Below are 21,926 nucleotides of genomic sequence, written 5' to 3'. Positions count from 1 at the left end.
ACACAATCTCAAAAGGCATCATCAACCCTAAAGCTTTGGGGATTGCTTTGAGTCCTCTTTAGCTGAAGCAGTCAAAAGATGTTTCTATTAAACTCAAGTTATTTATTTTTTTCTTCTTAGTGCAGAGTTTCTCAATCTTGGCAATTTTAAGACATTTGGCTCTCAACTTCCTCATTTCCCTGGCTGTATGCTGGCTGGGGAATTCTGTGTGTTGAAGACCATACATCTTATAAGTTTCTGAAGTTGAAAAATACTGGTCTGAGCTACTTACCAAAAGGAGAACTAAGCTAGTAAATGGAATAAGCCCTACATAAATTTATACAGAGAGCCAATCTGGCGTAGTGGTTAAGGCATCTAAAAATCAGGAGTTCATGAGTTCTAGTCCCATTTTAGGCATGAAGCCAATGGGTGACTTTGGTCCCATCACACACTCATCCCTAGGAAGCATCCACATATCGTGAAAGTTGCCAAGGTTGAGGAACACAGTCCCACTGCAATAAAGAGGGAGAGTTGGTTCAACTGCAGTTTTTCCTCTCTATATGGGGCTCGCCTTGAGGAGCACCCAGAGGCTCCAACTGGTCCAGAATGCGGCTGCGCAGGTAGTTATGGGAGCGACATGGCATTCCCACGTAACACCTCTCCTGCACGAGCTGCACTGGCTCCCGGTGGTTTTCCGGGTGCGCTTCAAGGTATTGGTTACCACCTTTAGAGCACTCCATGGCTCAGGACCTGGGTACTTACGAGACCGCCTTCTGCCACCGGTAGCCTCTCACTGGCCAGTATGCTCCCACAGAGAGGGGCTCCTCAGGGTGCTGTCGGCCAAACAGTGTCGACTGGTGGCCCCCAGGGGGAGAGCCTTCTCTGTGGGGGCACCTGCCCTTTGGAACGAGCTCTCCCCGGAGATACGGAGGATCCTGGATTTATGCACTTTCCGCCGTGCCCTCAAGACTTTTTTATTCCAACAAGCAGGGCTGGCCCCTTTTTAATTGTTTAATTTTAATTCAAATTTGTTTTTAAAAATAGGGGTGTTTTTAATTAGTATGGGCCAAATTTATTTAATATGTTTTTTAAATTGTTTTTTAAATTTTATATTGTATCTGTTTTATCTATAGCTGTTCACCGCCCTGAGTCCTTCGGGAGTAGGGCGGTATATAAATCTAAATAAACTCAAACTCAAACTCAAACTCCTCCCTCACTTACTTCTATTACATCCTCTTCAGGTTCCATGGCTTCAAGTGCTGTCCGGGCACTTTCTGTTAAGTAATGTCCCATGGCTGCCTTCAGGACCCCTGGGTTGGGGTACGTCATCTTGATGGTTCACGGTGAGCTGCTGCCCTTGGAGGACATAGCTTCCAACTGCCACCTCTTAGCAACCCTTCTAGAACATTCCTAGATGTTGTTAGCAACAAAGGTTCTGCTAGTTTGGTCCTAGTTGCTACCCTCACATTCTCTGTGGAGCTTTCAACATCTCACAGGAAGGAATCTGATGCTGGAATCCCATTCTGTCAGGTGATCTTATGCTGCATAACATGGAAGCAAAACTGTTGTGTGGATACAGTAATCATACAGTGCAGCTACTAAATGATACAAGATGCATAGATCTGAGTCAGGTATTTCTCGAGTTTATTATTATTGTCAGTAATGAGCCCCTTTGTTGTCTTGGATTGTCTTGTGGACTGATGATGCCGAATTTAGGGACAAATTACCGGGAATAAAATCTCCAATCTTGACTTGATTCCTTTCTGCCAGAGGCAACTATTTCTATCCTGATTTCAAGCACCCATGGTACTTAAATAGATTCTCCTATGTCCTGCATAAGGAAATGTACTGAATGAAATAAAAAGCTTCTCTAGTTTATTCCCAGAGTGGCTATCCAAATGCCAAGAATAACAGCACCTCCCACTTACCGTATATTCTGCAGAAACTGGTACTGAGGTATATTGCCTCTGGATATATCCATCATGATCAGTAGCTCTTGATAGCCTTATCCTATATCAGGGGTGTCAAACTCGATTTCATTGAGGGCCACATCAGGGTTGTGTTTGACCTTGGGAGGCTGGGTATGGCTGGGGCGGGCATGGCCAGCTCAATATCCTGCAGCCCACACGCAGCCCTCCTGGGCTCCGTTTTCGTCTGCAACGGCCACCTGCAACCCTCTGCCAGTGAAAATGGAGCCCGGAAGGGCTGCACGTGGGCGCAGGACGTCAAACTGGCCATGCCCACCCCAGCCACACCCACTCAGCCTCCCAAGGTCAAACACAACCCTGATGTCGCCCTCAATGAAATCGAGTTTGACATCTGTTTTCACTGGCGGAGGCACCATGGGCCGGTCGTTCGCTGTTTCCAGGTGTTGTGACCCAGGCTCAAGTAGGTAGTATTAGATGCAAACAGTTCCAAAACAAACAGACTCATTCTCAGCGTAGTCCAAACTAAATCAAAACAAACTCTTCATAACACAAATTCTTCAGTCTAATCACCAACCTTGGTATAATTAGGCAAACTGCCAAAGGCTTCTCTTGGCAAAAGTTCAGAAGCAGAAGACACCAACAAGAGATAAGTGCAGCAAGACAAGAGTTAGTCTATCAATGTTGTTTTCCAACGAAGAGCACAAGAGCCGCTGCTGGTCTTTTAAGCCTTATGGGAGGGGCCAATCATCTTCTGGCCCTACTCCCGAGTCATCCTCTTTGCTGTAGCTGCTCTTGCCTTCTGGCAGCTCTTTTCATACGTGCACTAGGAACAGGCTCTTCCTGTTCCTCTTCCTCTCTACTGTCAGCCTCTGGAGGCTCCGGAGTCCACACCTCACTCTCCGATGGCCCTGGCCCCATCTCTGCCTCCAATGCAGAGCCCTCATCCAGGCCTTCCTCAGTCTCATCGCTGTCCGACTCCGCTGTCAGCTCCGCAGGCTGCTGGTGGACCACACCACCAGGCTGGCTCCGTGGGCCAGATCTAAGCACCCCGTGGGCCAGATGCAGCCCGCAGGCCTTGAGTTTGACACCCCTGTGCTATATGAAGTTCTTATTCTCTTCTGAAATCACCAAAACTGATTTACGAAAAATTATCACTGCATCTTGTGACAGTAATTTACATGGTCAGAATTCTACCGCATATTCTGGTTAAGCTATTGGTGAGCTTTTGGTTTCCTGGATTGATCATAACAGCTCACGAAACCCTCCAGAGCCCAAACCACAAATATTCTCCATGTGCTAGGCTATGACTCCATTTTTTATAATCTGGGTTGGAATTTTAGGCACCATAAACCAAGAAGTGTGGGTCCTAGTTTGGAAAATGAAGCTTAGCTCACCATGGAGGTGTTTCCAGTCCCATTTATCTTGGTTCACTGTTTTAATTCCTTTTCAGTTCTACATCATCCTCCTTCCTCACTACAGTTATAGGAAGAATCTTGTGTCCAACTTTGTGATGAAGTCATATTCAAAACTGAATTTTTATTTCAACCTTTCAAAACTTTCAATGTGTTATACTTTGCCTACATTTTCACTGATTTATCAGCCATGAACTAACATGTATTTCCTGTTTGGCCAGCATGTTCAGTGTAACCTGCTATCTATAATAAAGCTGGGATCTCTTTCCTGGTGCAATCATTTTATTCACACTTATTTGAAACAACTCTTATTTGCCCATTCAGTCCATTTTGGATTTATATTTTAGGAGACTGTTACAATCCAAGTGGATTTCTTCACCATCAAGAATAATTTGCCGTTGTATGAGGACTTTTGGTTTGAAACTACACATAGTAGCAGCTTTGTGGTAAAGCCTGAGAAAGGATGTGTGTATACATCCATGATGAAATAGATGGACTTCACAGTCAAGACACCTTGTGAGGAGATGGGACGCTGTGATGAATCTTTAGCTAATTCAACACTTCATCTCAAGTTTACATATCTTCACGGACAAGGTTAACAACTTTTGATTTTTTTAAATTTTATTTTGGGTGACAGCTGTAAATCCAGATGCATAAGAGACCTAGAAAAAAATGCATGTTATTAGATGAAAATCTTACCTTTAGATTATAATGGAATATGAGAAATACTGCCCAGCCACTAAGCAAACTGCTTCACCCTGCTAAACAAATAATTCCCTCAACACTGTCAAACTATTCACTAAGTCTGTATTACTATTAATCTTTTCATCGTTCCTATCATCCATCTCCTCCCGCTTATGACTGTAACTTTGTTGCTTGTATCCTTATGATTTATATTGTTTCCTAGTATGATTTGATTGCTTATTTGTACCTATGACTATCATTAAGTGTTGTACCTTATGATTCTTGACTAGTGTATCTTGTCTTTTTATGTATACCGAGAGCATATGCACCAAAGACAAATTCCTTGTGTGTCCAATCACACTTGGCCAATAAAGAATTCTATTCTATTCTATTCTATTCTATTCTGAATATGAAGGCCTCACTTTTGGCTAAGCCCCTTTTAAACTTACATCTTCATATTTTTGCATAAAAAGTGAATTAATTTCTGCAATAGTTTCACCTCCCCACTAGTCAAGTTGGGAAAAAAAAGTCAGGCAGTTCAGCTTTTATAAAAACATTTTCCTGCATCTTGTACCCACCTTAACCATGTAGGGAGGGAGATGTGCAGGCAGGGGAGCAAGCTTCATGCTGTAGAATAGTTGTAGAAGTAATAGCCTCCATATGCCACGATTCCAAACCACAGCATTGCTCCAAAAAATTGCATCACCGATTTGTTCATCCGCACTAAGCAGGCTTTAAGGGAAGAGAAAAATTATTTCTTTATCATATCAAATGAAATACAAGGGGCCATATATCTGCTTTGTAGTAAAACTTGGGAAACAACAGAGAATGAAGAGGGAGACAGAGCTAGGTAAGGAGGAAAGAAGATACATTTATTTCATACATATGTGGTAAGATAGGCGATCAATACATTGGATAAATAAAATAAATATGGGCAAGATTTGGGTTGAAATTGACAGGAGTCCTGAACTTATGGCCACAATTGAGATGAGAATGTCGGTTGTAAGTTAGTGTGGTTATAAGTTGAGTCATCATGTGACTGGACCCGATTTTATAACCATTTGTATGGCAGTCATAAGGCGAATTGAGCTTCCCCATTGGATGTTTCGGTTGCGATGGCTCAGTGGCTAAAACGCTGAGCTTGTTGATTGAATGGTCGGCACTTCAGCGGTTCGAATCCCTAGTACCGCGTAACAGGGTGAGCTCCTGTTACTTGTCCCAGCTTCTGCCAACCTAGCAGTTCCAAAGCAGGTAAAAAATGCAAGTAGAAAAATAGGGACCACCTTTGGTGGGAAGGTAACAGCGTTCCATGCGCCTTTAGCATTTAGTCATGCCAACCACATGATCACGGAGATGTCTTTGGACTGCGCTGGCTCTTCGGCTTTGAAACGGAGACGAGCACCGCCCCCTAGAGTCAGGAACGACTAGCACATATGTCCAAGGGGAAACTTTACCTTTACCTAATGCAGGGGTCCCCAACCCCTGGTCCATGAATCAGCTCCAATCTCTGTGCATCTGCACAATACTCAGCTGCCAGGATCCACTTCTGGAAATATAGATCTGGCTTAGGGGGAAGTGTTGGAGGGGAGGGAAGACCACCAGGTCAAAAATATCAAGATGTGGGCTACATATTTGTGATGAAAGCTCTTCCCTTTCATAATGTGGTCTTGCCCATGGAAAAAAAAAGGGGGGGTCCATCCCATTGTTGTGTTTGCTGTGTTGACTATCTGACTGGCCAGTAAATGTTCTAGAAAACAGTGGTAGACTGACCTGGCACTGCAAAGAGTAGCATAAGGAGCCCAAACTTGTTCAACAGGGGAACCAGGTAAGGATACTGGCCCCTTTGCAACAGGTAATTAAAATAATCACTCTCGGGGTAGATATAACCTTTCCTCCCTCACGCACAGCCACCCTAGTGTGGCAGTGTGACTAAAACATGGGAAGCCCTCAATGGGTGTCTTTGACTGAACTTGTTATTATTGTTGTGTGAAGGCAGCTGGGTTTCCTGGTAGCAGTAGCTTCCTGCAAGGGTGGATGTAAGCCCTACAAAGTCCCTCTAAATGGAATACGGTCAGCATGAAGAGGGCCTCTGAACCTATGCATAAGGCCCCAAAGGTGCTTTTTTTTCAAGAGGCAACTGGACTTTATGGTTTTTTCTTTGAAGCAGCTTTGCTTCTCATCCAAGAAGCTTCTTCAGCTCTGACTGGATTCCCTTCCAATCCTTCCATTCCCCACCATCCAGTCAGAGCTGAAGAAGCTTCTTGGATGAGAAGCAAAACGTCTTCAAAAAAAAAGAAAGAAAGAAAGAAAAAAAAAAACAAAAAGAGCCTGAGTGGCGTAGGAGGCTAATGCCTCCTACTAAGGCAGCATTTAACATCCAGCTGCCTGCAATTACTGTGAGTTCAATTCTCACCAGGCTCAAGGTCGACTCAGCCTTCCATCCTTTCTAAGGTGGGTAAAATGAAGACCTGGTTTGTGGGGGCAATAAGCTGACTTTGTATAAAATATACAAAAGAATGAAGGCTATTGCTTAACGCATTGTAAGCCGCCCTGAGTCTCCGGAGAAGGGCGGCATATAAAAATAAATAAAAATAAAAAAAATAAAGTCCAGTTGCCTCATGAAAAAGCACTTTTGGGACAACCGTGCCCTGGATCACCGAGAATCTCCATAGACATATGCATAACCCCTTTCCTCAGTCCTAGGTAACCCAACGACCTTCCCTCTGCCTAACCATCTTTGCACATCCCTCACCCGATGCCCCGCCCTTGACGCGCTTGAGCTCCAGGGCACCGTCGGGTCGCCCCGGTGCGAAGACGGCCGTGTGCACCTCCATGGATCCGGCACCTTCGGACTGGAAGATCTCACGGAGCAATTTCTCGAGTTGCACGAGAGCCGACTTTTCTTCGTCGGGCCGCGGCTGCACGATCACCCCCACCAGGGCAGCCGGGGAGTCCCGGCTTTGATCCCGCACGCCCTGCAACACTTCCCGCAACCGATCGGGCCGCTCCCGCAGCGACGACGGCCGGCAGAGGAAGAAGATCAGCTGGCCCGACGGCGTGGACGGCAGGGAACCGGGCGCGGGGAGCGGCCGCGTAGCAACGGGGGCGCAAGAGTCAGCGGAGCCGGCCGGGCTGCCGGCGGCGCCGCCCGTGGCCGGCAGCACGTGGTGCGCGAAGGAGCTGAGCACGGTTTGGCCCCCGTCGGAGCCCCACGACTCGCCGGCCAGCAGCACCACCTGCGTGCGCTGCACCACCGTCCCGTCCTCGCACGGTCCGGGTTCCTTCTCGCCAGCCACGCCGCGACCGCCGGTCCGCCGCCCGCCACCCGAGCTCCCGCCCCGCTGCTCTTTGCGCTCCATCCCGCCCGGGTCCGTCCAGCCGCTCGCCGCGCCGGCGTCGCTCCCCGCGCGCCTCTCCTGCGTCTTGCGCGGGTGTCACAATCGTCCGCCGGCCCCTTCTGGGCGTAAGGAGCAGCGTGGAGTCCCGGCCTGTGACCCCGCGGAGGTGGGGGGGGGGAGGCAAACGGGCTGAGCGAGCTGCCTTTCGCGCCCAGAGAGGCCCCGACGCGAGCGCGCTTCCTTTCTGGGCGCTTTGTTGGAAGGAAGGTCGGTCTTCCCCTTCGTTCCTCGGTTCCACCACTCGCAAGCCGTGCGCTAGCTAGATTTTGGTCACCACGCTATTAAAAAGATGTTGAGACTCTAGAAAAAATGCAGAGAAGAGCAACCAGGATGATTAGGGGACTGGAGACTAAAACATATATGAAGAATGGTTACAGGAGCTGGACATGGCTAGTCTACTGAAGAGAAGGACCAGGGGAGACATGATAGCCGTCTTCCAATATTTGAGGGGCTGCCACAGAGAGGGGAGGGGTCAAGCTATTTTCCAAAGCACCTGAAGGCCAGACAAGGAATAATGGATGGAAACTGACCGAGGAGAGATTCAACCTAGAAATAAGAAGGAACTTTCTGACAGAACACTCAACCAATGGAACAGAAGTTGCCTTCAGAAGTTGTCGGAGTTTCATCACTTGAGACTTTCAAGAAAAGATTGGGCTGCCGTTTGTCAGAAATAGTGTAGGGTCTCCTGCTTGGGGGGGGGTGGACTGGACTAGATGACCTATAAGGTCCCTTCCAACTTGGTTAATCTGTTAATGCAGCCTCTGGCCACGATCCTACACCTTCTTTTTCATCACTAAGGGCGAGAAAGGACTCCATGGAGAATGTAGATAGAAGAAGTAATAGGGGCTTCCTTGGGTCTATAGAACTCCATTTGAACGAGTCGCTTTGCGTGCGTTTCTTGGCAAATTCAACCAATTAACTTTTCCTTGTCCCCCCCCCCATAGCATCCTAACCTATTTAGTTGGTTGAAAACCCTGCTATATTCGGTGGGATTTGTCCTCAATATAATACAATATGGATCAAAGATGTCCAAATTCTACTGACTGCATCATATCAAATTCAATCTTAAATGCATTGCTATAGGAAAGGACAAGCAAATTCAACTCGGTCCCAGCCATTGTAGGATAGATTATTATTATTGATGATGTAGCTATATCTGGATCATTTCTGAAATCTTGCCAGGAAAACTACAGGGACTAGTCCAGGCAGTCATTTATTTATTTATTTATTGGTTCGATTTATATGCCGCCCTTCTCCGGAGACTCAGGGCAGCTTACAATGCATTAAGCAATAGCCTTCATACTTTTTTGTATATACCTGCTTAGTAGGGCTTTTGGCCCCCCGTAAACGGTGTTCTTTTTTATACAAAGTCAGCTTATTGCCCCCACAATCCGGGTTCTCATTTTACCTACCTCGGAAGGATGGAAGGCTGAGTCAACCTTGAGCCTGGTGAGATTTGAACTCGCAGTAATTGCAGGCAGCTGGCAGCTAAGTGCTACTTTAACAGCACTTTAGTCCACTGCGCCAGCATTCACTTGAAGACACATAAAAAAAAGAAAAAGAACTTATCTATAGGGCATTCGGTTCCTTAGTCTTTTAATATGACATACCTATAAAAATGAGAGTAAAATTAAATTAAAGGTCCTCCAATTACAGTCTAGACCAGGAGTCTCCAACCTTGGCAACTTTAAGACTTGTGGACTTTGCTGGCTGAGGAATTCTGTGAGTTGAAATCTACAAGTCTTAAAGTTGCCAAGGCTGGAGACCCCTGGTCTAGAAGGCCAGCTGTTTGTTTGCCAGATACTTGCTAATTTATTTAGCAATAAGCTAGCAATATCATCAGAAGAATACTACTAAACAACATTTAGGAGGTGCTTGGTGATTGGGCTCTGCCAAAAGTCTTATCTGCTGTGCTGGAAACTGGGAAGTCTTGAGTTCAAGAGCAGCTAGTGCAGTAGTCAGTTTCAATTTCAGCCGCTACCGGTTTGCTCGTGGGCATGCGCTCGCTTCTGCACATTTACAGAGACATCCGGTCGGGTGGGTGGAGCCTCCTACCGCCACCGCTACCCATTCGCCCAATCTGGGGCGAACTGGTAGCAAGCCACCACTGAGCTAGTGACTGATGAATCTTCTTAATTATAAAATTCTAAAAATGTTTTTGGGCTGGTTTGAGGATTAGATTATTGTTTAAACCCAAAAAAAATGTGACCAGGTAAATTGCTTAATGCGTTCATTTTTTTCCCCAAAGGAAACTTTAAATTATGTACATCTTGACGAATGCATGGCAGATTTTATTGTGAAGGTTTTATTTAAGACTTTTTAATTCCCTTGTAAAACACTCTTAAGCTCCTTGAGGAGGAAAAATAGTATAGAAATAAATATGCATTACAGATAGTCTTCAACTTACGACCACAATTGAGGCCAAAATTTATGTTGTTAAGCAAAACACTTGTTAAGTGAGTTTTGCCCCATTTTACAACCTTTCTTGCCACATATGTTAAGTGAATCACTGCCAATTGTTAAATTAGTAATTTGGTTGTTAAATGAATCTGGCTTCTCCATTGACTTTATTTGCCAGAAGGTTGCAAAGATTCTGGGACACTGCAACTGTCATAAATATGAATCAGTTCTCAAGTTTGATCACATGACCTTGGGGATGCTGCAGTGGTCATAAGCATGAAAAACAGTCATCAGTCACTTTTTTTCAGTGCCGTTGTAACTTTGAATGGTCACTAAACAAACTGTTGTAAGTCAAGGACTACCTGTATTATTAGTAATAAATTAGAAGGAAAGCGAAGAGGTTTAAAGAACAAAAGGGAAGGATGGGTTTACAAGCAGAGAAAACTATGCACAATGAATGATGTAACTGTTACTGTAAACTAGATTTCCTCAGATTTACTTTACTTTTCTTCTAACTTCTACCTCCAATTTCTTTTTCTTACTTTTCCCCTGCACTTTTTATGTAAATGTCTTATTTCCAAAAGGAATAGTGTTCCTCTCCAAATGATGGGCGGAACTATCTAGGAAGGAAGGGATAATCAGATTGCCTCCCATCATTGTGCATAGGCTGCAGATATTTGTGGGAAATCTGGACATCATTGTTCAAAGACTGAATAACTGGCTAACCTGGCTGGTATGGACAACCTGATTGGGAGCTGCTCATGTATTTCTATTCCTTTGCAAACATTTCTGATCAGTGCTCAAAACAGAAAACTCTCTGCTATGTTTCTTGTGGTTGCCATAAATGTCAACCACAAACAAGTCATCTAGTCCTTGATTTAACAACTACCCACTAAGCAACTGTTTGGAGTTGTAACCAACCTCCCTGAGGGTATTTATGACCTGAATTAAAAGTTCTGATGGTTAGGGGGAGGCATAATCATATGACCGCACTTCAGGCATTCAGCAACCAGCCCACATTTTGGCTTTTTATAGTGTTCTGCAGTCACAGGCATTTACTGCTGGGTTTTGGTAAAACCACATCCATAGCAAACCACTGCTTTCCTTTACTACCATGGCGTTCGTTTAATGACTGCTACAAAAAAGGTCATTAAATCAGATCAGTCATGATTTATGACCATCATAGATTATGATTATGATGGGCAGGCCCCATTAGGGCACAACTCAAAGACTATCCATAATGCACAAAAGTAGTTATTTGGAATCCAGGGTGAAACCATTTTTCTGCAGAACTGAAAGTACCACTGTAGATTGGTAGTGCAAATTTTTGCATATGTCCCCATATGGGGTGAAAGGTCTCTATAGAAGACAGGTCCATTAAAGAGAAAACTAATATGAATTATCCCTTCTCACTGACATGCTGATTTTCTGTCTGCAGAGTTTTACACGGTGATGGACAAAGAGCATGGAGAATCCTGTTTCCTATGTTGAGTGTTGCCATTCACATTTGATTTTGGTGACTGAGTCTTCAAAATGCAAAAAGAAACTGCAGGATGACTCTCGCCAGAATTCATCAGCAAGTTTGATTCCATTTCCTTAAAGAGAGCAAAAATAGATCAAATCAGTCAGTCCTAGAAGAGATCAACCCTGACTGCTCTTTAGAAGGCCAGATCCTGAAGATGAAACTCAAATACTTTGGCCACCTAATGAGAAGGAAGGACTCACTGGAGAAGAGCCTAATGCTGGGAATGATTGAGGGCAAAAGAAGAAAGGGACAACAGACAATGAGGTGGCTGGATGGAGTCATTGAAGCAGTAGGTGTGAGTTTAAATGGACTCCAGAGAATGGTAGAGGACAGGAAGGCCTGGAGGAATGTTGTCCATGGGGTCACGATGGGTCGGACACAACTTCGCAACTAACAACAACAACAACGAGTAAAAAAAAATTGGATATATGGATTTCTCTCCCATTCCAGGTGTTATTCTTTATAGCTTTCTTATAGTGACTGTCATTATAATTCTTTTTTATTCTTCGTGTGTCCATTCTTATATAGAATTATCAAAGGTTTGGGCCTCTTGCTTACTCTGATCACTTGATTTTACATTTTCTTTTACTTCTGGAAATCCATTTAGGCAATACCTAAAAGTTCACCCCTCTGACAAAGTGGTTTCTGACAGTAGATCTTTGTTGCAAGGCTTTGAGATCTGCTATGTTTGACTGACTTGGCTGCAGCCTATCTCAGACTTGATAGTAACAGCTAGTTCTAACTGTGATGCTCAATCCAGAAAGAATCCATCTGGGGTCCACTAGCTAGATAACAATTTGTCTTCAATCCCATGCTTAATAATTAACTTCGCTGTCGGTGGTCTTTGGGACAGGCTGATCCAGGTTTACAAGCTGAGCTTAGGCATTGTGACATCATGTGGGGGGTTTGCCTAGAGGCCTTTCAAGGTTAGTCCAGGGCAGCTGGACAGTGACTCCATGAAAGCAGGACATGACCAAGGAGGGGCAGGGCTTGGAGCAGCTTCCTGCACCAATATGCATCCCAGGCCCCGGGGAAAAAGTCTTACAGGATTTTCAGATCCTGGTGCAGAAGGTGGGGGGGAGGCCTGAGGTTCTTCTCATTGGGGAGACTCTGGAAGGCAGGGACATTCATAAGATGATGGCCTCTTTTGTCAAGGACTTGTTTTCTTCCTCCTGTCACTCAGTCCACCCTGCCGATGCTTTGAAAGAGCCTTGTGTCACCTGCCCTTTTGGGGGCAAGCAATGCCAGCTCATCTTCTTTCTGTGCCGTGCCTCCTGCATAAAGGGCAAGGAGACCGAACTGCGGAAAGTTTTGCAGCAGGTGAAGAAGTACGTCCAGAAATCTCCCTGTGCCTTAGTGGGAATCATTATGGAACCCAAGAGAGGGGAGGCCGAGGAAGCCCGTATCCACCTGCTTCGACTGTTGCGGGGCATCTTCCCAAAGGCTCCACCACAGAAACGGGGCAAACATCTGGTTGCCAAAGGATATCAGGATCAGGCAGGGCCATTGGAATTGGAAGACGTGGAGGTAGAAGCAGAGGTCTACGTCCCAGGTTATCCCCGGGGTAACTTGGCCATCATGAAGGCAGCCTGTCGTGCTTCGGAAGCCCTGGGCAGAGGTGAGAGACGAAACTAGACTAAGAATGAGCTACTTTTTTTTCTCAGTGGGTGAGTGTAGGTATGCTTTTATTTTTGGTCTCCTAATGCAGGACGCAGTGGTTCAGTGGCTAAGACGCTGAGCTTGTCAATCAAAAGGTCGGCAGTTCAGCAGTTCGAATCCCTAGTGCCACGTAACGGGGTGAGCTCCCGTTACTTGTCTCAACTTCTGCCAGCCTAGCAGTTCGAAAGCAAGTAAAAAATGCAAATAGAAAAATAGGGGCCACCTTTGGTAGGAAGGTAACAGCGTTCCGTGCAGGGGTGAAATCTACTTACCTTCCTTACCGGTTCGGAAGTGCATGTGACCCTCTGCACCTGCGCAAAACCTTATGCGCATGCACAGAGGGTAAAAAGTTTTAACCAGGAAGTAACAACTGGGCAGGTGGGCGGAGCCTCGTGCCGCCGTCGCTACTGGTTCTCCGAACCACCTGCCACAATCGCTACTGGATCGCCTGAACAGGGAGCATTTCACCCCTGGTTCCATGTGCCTTTGGCATTTAGTCATGCTGGCCACATGACCACAGAGACATTTTCGGACAGTGCTGGCTCTTTGGCTTTGAAACGGAGATGAGCACCAGCTCCTAGAGTCGGGAATGACTAGCACATATGTGCGAGGGGAACCTTTACCTTTATCTAATGCAGGGGTCCCCAACCCCTGGTCCATGAACCAGCACCAGTCCACAGCATGCCAGAAACCAGGCTGTACAAACTAGAGAAGCCCCATCCGCGGGCTGCAGGCAGCACACGAAACCACTCCTCCTCTGATCCGTGGAAAAACCTCTCTCCACGGAACCGGTCCTTGGTGCCCAAAAGGCTGGGGGCTATTGTCCTGGTGCTTCAAGTGATGGGACAAGTAACACCATGATGTCCCTAGAAGAGGCAGAGGAGCTTGCATTTTTGTCTCCTCACTTTAAATTAAGATTGTCTAATAGCAACCTAACTCGTGTATTCTACTTGTTGTTGTTTTTTAAATTTGATTTATATGCCGCCCTTCTCTGGAGACTCAGGGCGGCTTACAATGCGTTAAGCAATAGCCTTCATACTTTTGTATATTTATACAAAGTCAGCTTATTGCCCCCACAAACTGGGTCCTCAATTTACCTACCTTAGAAAGGATGGAAGGCTGAGTCAACCTTGAGCCTGGGGAGATTCGAACTTGCAGTAATTGCAGGCAGCTGAATATTAATAACAGGCTATTAGTCTGCTGCGCCACCAGGCCCCTTGTTGCTGTTTTTAAAGTATGCATAATTTTCAGTGTTTAGTCACAAAGTATGGATTTGGGATCTGGGATGGTCCTGGGGACCACAGACATCCTTGGCCATAGCATAGGCAGCTGGGGGGGAATTTTAACTGACATCTCAACTGTATGAGGCCTGGCAAGAATCGATTGCAGTCTTTCAACTTGGAAATGCTGTTAACAGTTTTGACAGCTCTTTTGGACTAAAAGTAATGGGATAAGACATAATGCGATTTCTTTGTTTTGTCTTAGCAAGATATGCGAAACCAGCATATGTAGCTTGTAAAATATGTTTTATGCTTTCATCTTATATATGAACCAATTTGCCAAGTCTTGTCCCAACAAACCCTAGTGTGATACGAACCATATTTGTGTAGGTGTTTTAAGTGCATGAGCACTTAAAAAGAGTACTTGCTGATCCTTATGGCTGCACAGATGAACTTGTAAACATCTTGGTGGTGTTTGTTAAAAATCTCCAAAACCAGAAAAGGTTTGGAAGGATTCTCAGCAGCTCTACTCTATAAGCCAAAGCCTCAGTCAATAGAAATAGATGCGATTTCCCTTCATTTGCAAAATGTATACATTGCCTAATTTGGATTAATGATTTTTAAAAAACAAAAATTGCAAAACGTCCAAACAACATCTGATATCTTAGGCTTATTATCAACCTTTATGGCAAACAAAATAAAAACAGCTACAATAGAAGACCGTTCAAAACAGCATGCAGCAAGCACAGCCTATAACAGTAATGGCTAACCTTTTTGCCATCGCTTGCCAGAAGCAGGGGGAGCACGGGGGGTCTGTGTGTGCACGTACCCACATCCATAATTCTATGCATCCCGCCCCCGTGCATGCACATGTGACCTCCCCCCCCCCCCGCTCCTGGCACACAATGGCCCAGTAGACCCGTTTTTCTCTCTCTCTCCAGGCTCCAGAGCCTTTCTAGGAGTCTGGGGAGGGTGAAAACAGCCTTCCCCAAACCCACCCCCACCCCGAGGCCCTCTGGAGGCGAGGAATGGCCCATTTGCCAACTTCTGGTCCCACCTAGAAAGGCTCTGAAGCGTGGGGAGAGAGAAAAACGGGCCTTCCCCACCACCCCCTGAGGCCCTCCGGAGGCAGAAAACAGCCTGTTTCCCTACTTCTGGTGGGCCCAGAAGGCCCGAAAATCAGTTGGCTGGCGTGCACATGCGTACCAGAGCTGAGCTTGCATGCCCACCGCTATGGTTACATCAGGGGTGGGTTCTAAATTTTTTTACTACCGGTTCTGTGGGCGTGGCTTATTTTGTGGGTGTGGCTTGGAGGTCAGAGTCGTTTCTGGAAGGTCCTCGCACTTACGACCAGTCCTCACACTTACAACCCGACTCATTTGTTTGCTTTTAACACTGATCAGCTGTAGGATGGCCCTTTGAAGCCCTGCAGCAAGAGTTTAAACAGTTTTTTTCCCTCTAGTCATCAGCTGGGACTCAGGAGGCAGCAATAGATTGGGGGTGGGACCAAATAAAAGGTAAGAATAACGTGGGGTGGGTGGGCGGGGGGAGAACCGGTTCGGTGACGTCATATCGTCACCACTACCGGCTCGGCCGAACCGGACCGAACCGGGAGGAACCCACCACTGGGTTACATGTGCCACCTGTGGCACGTGTGCCATATGTTCGCCATCACGGGCCTATACAGTATGTATTTCCGGGGTTGCATTCTAATCCACTGATGGCAAACCTATGAGAGATGTACCAAAGGTAATGCCTCATGTTTTGGGTGACATGTCACTATTCACCAACACCCAACAACAACTATTGTTGTTGTTGGGAGAATGTTTCTCTCGTGTATGTGTATTGTATGTGTATGACATACCAGCAGAGTCAAGTTAGATATTTTATGAATTTTTAACATGCTGAACCCAAAATGGTTCCCCATCAGTGGTCTAGTCTTTTTCCACCTGCTTTTCCAGTGTGCAGTAATTGATAGGTGTCTAATATTATCAAAGTAGCTGAGATTTGTTAATGTAAGAGTCACCTTGTAGGGGATATGGGAGGCAAAATAAACAAACAAATAAATAAGAGCTCTCATTAATCTGGGAACCACTGCTTCCATCTAAGCCAGGTTCATTCCTAGCATGTCAATTTGCATTTTTTGGCATTCAGCCTACCCCACCTCCCAATTGGGACTTACACTCTCCAATAGAATAGAATAGAATAGAATAGAATAGAATAGAATAGAATAGAATAGAATAGAATAGAATAGAATAGAATAGAATAGAATAGAATTTTTTATTGGCCAAGTGTGATTGGACACACAAGGAATTTGTCTTGGTGCATACGCTCTCGGTGTACATAAAAGAAAAGAAACGTTCATCAAGAATCATAAGGTACAGCACTTAATGATAGTCATAGGGTAAAAATAAGCAATCAGGAAACAATTATATCAGGAAAAATTATACCCATTTCTTTAAATGTTGTCAAGTTAGAACCATCAGCTCAATTCAGTTAACCAGAGAATTCCTGTGCAGGTTTGCCGGAGGCGATCATTAAGGATCCCCTACCCGTTGCAGGTTCTTCCTGGACTGTCATCGTCATCAGAGGTATTTTGGGGACTTTGTGCATCATTGGCATGGCATCTGCTGCAGGATGGTACCTTTACCAACAAGGCATGATCCCACCTGACATGATCCCTGCAGGTCTGCTTGCTTTCCTTTGAGGTGAGTGTGCATAGTTTTTGACCTTATGGTCAAGAAAAACATGTTATAATGTTTTTAGGATGAGCCGTGGTGGCGCAGTGGTTGGAGTGCAGTACTGCAGGCTACTTCTGCTGATCACCGGCTGCCAGCAGTTTGGTAGATTGAATCTCACCAGGCTCAAGGTTGACTCAGCCTTCCATCCTTCCGAGGTGGGTAAAATGAGGACCCAGATTGTTGGGGGCAATATGCTGACTCTGTAAACTGCTTAGAGAGAGGGCTATAAAGCACTATGAAGCGGTATATAAGTCTAAGTGCTAGTGCTATAAGTGTAGCTTCAATCCATTTAATTGGATTGTCTTTGTTAACTCTTTGGGTAGTCCAGACAAGAAGCAGCCTAACAATGAATACTAGTTCTATCTTTATTATAATGTTACATTAACAGAATCTTGCAAATCAAATAATATTTCTTCCCTCCTTTATTTTTACTCCCTGGAAAACTAGACTAGGAGCCTTGGTAGTACAGTGGTTTAAAGCACCCTGTTATTAACACAGCTGCCTGCAATTACTGCAGGTTCGAATCTTACCATGCTCAAGGTTGACTCAGCCTTCCATCCTTTCTAAGATAGGTTAAATGAGGACCCAGTTTGTGGGGGCAATAAGCTGACTTTGTATAAAATATACAAAAGTATGAAGGCTATTGCTTAACGCATTGTAAGTCGCCCTGAGTCTCCGGAGAAAGGCGGCATATAAATCAAATTTAAAAAAAACAAAAAAAAAAAACAAGGCTCCTTTTGAAATGCTTCCCATATCCCTTCTGTTTCTGTGGGTTCAGATACCTTTTGCATAATAGTTGTCTAATCTGTGGTTCTTTCTTCTGTCATTCTCACATACCATTACAGTCAACTACTGTACCCTTTTCAAGCATTATATATAGTTGTTGAGAATACATTCTTCATATTTAGTAATGGGTTTCCTGTAGGCAGCACATTAGCCCAAATGGTTGCTTTGTATGCTTCTGAGACTTAAGACCACGTACAGTATATTAAATAAGGATGCAGAAAAGTTATTTGCCTCGATGTTCCAGTTTTTGGTAGGAGAGGAGGGACTCTGGGTAGAAAGGAACAGTCAGATTTGTTCCCAAGAATTACAGAATAATCGACTTGTAAGGGACCTCGGAGGTCATCTAGTCCAACCCCCTGCTCAGCCAGGAGACCCTTTCAGAATAATAGAGTTGTAAGGGACCTTGGATGTTATCTAGTCCAACCGCCAGCTGTGTTTTGTTTTGTTATTTTATACTTTGTTAATATTGAATTAGGGCAGTGTTTCTCAACCTTGGTAGCTTGACGATGGGTGGACTTCAACTCCCAGAATCCCCCAGCCAGCAGCGCTGGCTGGGGGATTCTGGGAGTTGAAGTCCACCCATCGTCAAGCTACCAAGGTTGAGAAACACTGAGTTAGGGAAAAAGGAATCAAGAAAAATCTATAAAAAGGTGAGAGGTTTCTGGCAAGGAAATGTTCCTTGACAAAAACACTACTTGCAAATCCAGTAATGGCTGTCATGAAACCTTTTGAAACTATGAACCTGGTTTTTCTGGGAGTACGTCCCCATCTCCAGTTCAATTCACCAGACACCTGGGGTGGTTTTCTCCTTTCCAGTAACCTCCCTCATGTTTCTTTGGATTTGTTTGTTTTTTTGCCTGCCTCCATGTTTGTTTGGATTTGTTTTGTTTGCATCCAGCCTGTAACCCAGATTAGACAACAATCAACAGAACTTCCTTGGAATTAGATAGTAAGGAGCAGTTAGAGCTATGGCTCATCAGCATCTGATACCACCACCACCCCATCTCCAAGCTTCTAATGATTTCCTCCAGTGCTTTTATGTTAATATAAATAGGTTAAATATTAGATATCACAGATAGCAAAGGTAGAACTCTGAGGATCATTATAGGTTAATATCAGGGGTAAAATACTCCCGGATCAGGCCCGGTCCAGTAGCGATCTTGGCTGGTGGTTCGGCGATCCGGTAGCGATGATGAAGCAAAGCTCCGCCCACCCGCCTAGGTGTCATTACTTCCTGGTTTTAACCAGGAAGTAATTTTTTTTTTACCTTCTGCGCATGTGCAGGTTTTGTGCATGCACAGGTATGCATGCGCACATGGTGCGCGCACGAGGAAAGCAAATGGTCGCGTAGCGCGTGCGCTTCTTAACCGCTAAGGAAGGTAAGTAGATTTCACCCCTGGTTAATATCCTAGATGTCAAAACAATAGTTCCCCTGCATTATCTTCTGCACACATCTTGAATAGAAGGACTGGAGCCATGGCAAAGCAGTGTCCCCCAGGGCCCCTTCCCACTACTCATTCTAGGTGTTGGGAAAAAATAATGTTGGATTCTAAACGAAAATCATGTTTGCATTTTTAATCAGTGTTCAAATGGTGCAATATACCAATGTTTTGATACATTCCATAAATCTAAAACCAATATCTATTGTTCAATGAGGTCTATTAAAAAAAAAAACAGTAGTTCTAGTTTTAAATGAGGCAGAAATACATTGTACATTGTCAGACTTCCCCCCTTGCAGTCTTTGCTGAAAACAGTTAACCAAAGAATCAGTGTCTAAGTGCTCTTATTAATAATATTTATTAGAAAAAAAGATTTAGGTAGGCTAGAACGTTAAGAATTTCAGAAAGTAGTGTACCCTTCTTTCAGCTGAGACTCCGTTTTATAGAGTGGATTTTTTTAAAGAGGAGGTTATCTTTAAGTTGACTAGTTCCTGCCTGCAGATATTTTGGCAAGGTTTCAGAAGTGGTTTACCATTGTCTCCTTCCTGGGGCCGAGCGAGTAACTGGTTTTTATACCTAAAACAGGACAGGAACTCGCAGTCTCCCACTTTCTAAACAGATTCCTTAACAACTACTACACCAAATATAGGCAATTTAGAAAAGTAGAATTCTCTCTGTTTCTGTTCACACTTTCTATACAGAGGGTGGAAGCTTGCCTTTTTTGAAACAAAGTTTGTATTAGTTCACTGTTCTGATACTTCATTCGTCTCAGTGTGAGAAGTAATTCTAACAAATGACTTTATTAGGAAGATTTTTTTTCAAATCTGCTATTGGCCTATGAAAGGACTTTAGGTCAGTGATGGGTTTCAAATTTTTTTACTACCGGTTCTGTGGGTGTGGCTTGGTGGGCGTGGCATGGCTTGGTGGGCGTGACAGGGGAAGGATACTGTAAAATCTCCATTCTCACCCCACTCCGGGGGAAGGATACTGTGAAATCCTTATTTCCTCCCGATCAGCTGGGACTTGGGAGGCAGAGAATAGATGCTGGCGGGGCCAGTCAGAATTTTTACTACCGGTTCGCCGAACTACTCAAAATTTCCATACCTGTTCTCCAGAACTGGTCAGAACTTGCTGAAACCCACGTCTTCTTCAGGTGGACCATGATTGGTCGGTCCTGTTTGAAATTTTGGGATAATATGGGGCTATTATATTACTGTAACATTACTGAGGTTATTATTGAAAAATGGAAACAAAAATATTTTTACAACATACCAATTGCATATATTCTCTTAGTATTTGCAAGTATTTGCAACTGTTGAAATTTTAATGAATGACCAGCATTTTTGAACCTGGGAAATCTTTTGCAATGTATGTTACACACTTTGAAGTCTGACTGAATTAATTATGAAGTACATCAATGTGGTTTTAGCTAATGCTTTTGTTGTATTTGCGAAAACATGATGTTGTTATTTGTTTTTCTTCAGATCCTGAATTCATCTGGATTTTAAACTGTCCTGCAAAAATAAAACAACAGCATGTCACACTGTGTGTGTTAAATATCAGTTGTTTTATTACTCTTTAACTGGGAAGGTTATCCTATTAGTCCCCAAAGACTCCTAAAAACTGTTATTACATATACGGTATTAGGATTGAGGACACTTTGAAAATAATTTGGAAGATCTGATTGTGCTTTGATTTTAAGCGCATGCCCCTGCCTTTTGCTGCCATCTAGTGGTCGGTACATTGGTATTGCTAATTCTTTGCGAAAGAAAGTTAAAAATAATTGTTTTGATGAAGTGCCTGGAACTACAATATAGGTAGTCCTTGATTTATGATAGTTCATTTAGTGACCATTCAAAGTTACAACATCATTGAAAAAAGTGACTTATGACCATTTACCACTGTTGTAGCATCCCCAAGGTCATGTGGCAACAAGTAGTCAAACTAAAGAGTGCCCTATCAAAACCCTGTACCACTTAACAGTGGTGTCCCCCAATGCAGCATTCTAGGACCCAGTCTCTTTCTAATATACATAAATGACCTTTGTGATCATATTATAAGCAACTGCATCCTCTTCGTTGATGACATAAAACTATTTAACACCACCGACAATACTGCTGCTCTACAAAGCGACCTAGACTATGTGTCAGAATGGTCGAACAATTGGCAACTTCAAATCTCAACCAACAAATGCTCTGCTTACACCTTGGCAACAAAAACCAGAACACCAGATACAAGCTGGGGTCCTACGAGCTGGGGACAGGACCTCGTAGATGACCCTCACTCTGTCTGGGAGTATTCATTTCAAAAGATCTAAGCCCAAGAGCTCACTGTAACAGTATTGCCACAAAGGCATTAAGAGTTGTTAAGCTAATTTTGCAAAGCTTCTTCTCCGGTAACATTGTATTGCAAACCAAAGTTACAAAACCTTTGCCAGACCAATTCTTGAATACAGCTCGTCTACCTGGAATCCACACTGTATATTGGACATTAATACAACTGAACAAGTCATGAGAAGAGTATTCTACTCCTCTTCTCGCAATAGAATACCTTATGCCACCAGGCTTGAAATTTTGAGCTTGGACAACCTAGAACTACACCGCCTATGGTCTGACTTAAGCTTAGTACACAAAATTGTCTGCTACAACGTCCTACCTGTCAATGACTACTTCAGCTTCAACCACAATAATACACGAGCAAACAATAGATAAAAACTCATACCCTGTTTCCCCCCAAATAAGACATCCCCTGATAA

At 44.3% G+C, this 21,926-nt stretch overlaps 3 protein-coding genes across 8 annotated transcripts in view; 1 reads left to right on the top strand and 2 right to left on the bottom strand.

The window, feature by feature from the left end:
* FSIP2 (fibrous sheath interacting protein 2) overlaps positions 1–1,419 on the bottom strand; it is a 69,679-nt gene extending 68,260 nt beyond the window's left edge. For 4 of the 5 annotated variants that reach the window (XM_060693143.2, XM_087883395.1, XM_087883397.1 and 1 more), the window contains exon 1: positions 1,201–1,419. In XM_060693143.2, the coding sequence (XP_060549126.2) occupies positions 1,201–1,308 (108 nt within the window). In that variant the 5' untranslated portion in view covers positions 1,309–1,419. The remainder of the gene's footprint in view (positions 1–1,200) is intronic. The other variant, XM_087883396.1, reaches the window with a different exon arrangement.
* Positions 1,420–3,919: 2,500 nt separating this feature from the next.
* On the bottom strand, positions 3,920–8,941 carry LOC117667786 (uncharacterized). Its single transcript, XM_034421378.3, has 3 exons — positions 6,756–8,941; positions 4,582–4,735; positions 3,920–3,981 (listed from the first exon to the last, which is right to left on the bottom strand). The coding sequence occupies exons 1-2, from the start codon at positions 7,360–7,362 to the stop codon at positions 4,626–4,628; spliced, it is 717 nt and encodes a 238-aa protein (XP_034277269.1). The 5' UTR covers positions 7,363–8,941; the 3' UTR covers positions 3,920–3,981; positions 4,582–4,625.
* Positions 8,942–12,233: 3,292 nt separating this feature from the next.
* LOC117667754 (uncharacterized protein C2orf72 homolog) lies at positions 12,234–20,712 on the top strand. Of its 2 annotated transcripts, none has more exons than XM_034421353.3 (3): positions 12,234–12,944; positions 16,767–16,913; positions 20,656–20,712. In XM_034421353.3, exons 1-2 carry the CDS (start codon positions 12,296–12,298, stop codon positions 16,910–16,912), a joined length of 795 nt encoding a protein of 264 aa, XP_034277244.1. In that variant the 5' UTR covers positions 12,234–12,295; the 3' UTR covers position 16,913; positions 20,656–20,712. The 2 variants fall into 2 exon arrangements, with proteins under 2 accessions (XP_034277244.1, XP_034277243.1); XM_034421352.3 differs by having other exon boundaries at positions 12,235–12,944; positions 16,725–16,913.
* Positions 20,713–21,926: the final 1,214 nt, after the last annotated feature.

Source organism: Pantherophis guttatus, chromosome 1 (assembly GCF_059756535.1).
Source record: "Pantherophis guttatus breed Tessera chromosome 1, ASM5975653v1, whole genome shotgun sequence".
Classification (NCBI taxonomy): Eukaryota; Metazoa; Chordata; class Lepidosauria; order Squamata; family Colubridae; genus Pantherophis; species Pantherophis guttatus.
Note: the sequence above shows the minus strand (reverse complement) of the source record. Positions and strands in the feature narration are given on the sequence as shown.

Coding starts and splice junctions, on each gene's coding strand:
- LOC117667754 (XM_034421352.3), top strand. CDS start 12,296: ATGACCAAGGAGGGGCAGGGCTTGGAGCAGCTTCCTGCACCAATATGC. Junction 12,945..16,724: donor TTCGGAAGCCCTGGGCAGAG/GTGAGAGACGAA, acceptor ATTCCTGTGCAG/GTTTGCCGGAGGCGATCATT.
- LOC117667786 (XM_034421378.3), bottom strand. CDS start 7,362: ATGGAGCGCAAAGAGCAGCGGGGCGGGAGCTCGGGTGGCGGGCGGCGG. Junction 4,736..6,755: donor CGTCAAGGGCGGGGCATCGG/GTGAGGGATGTG, acceptor CTTCCCTTAAAG/CCTGCTTAGTGCGGATGAAC.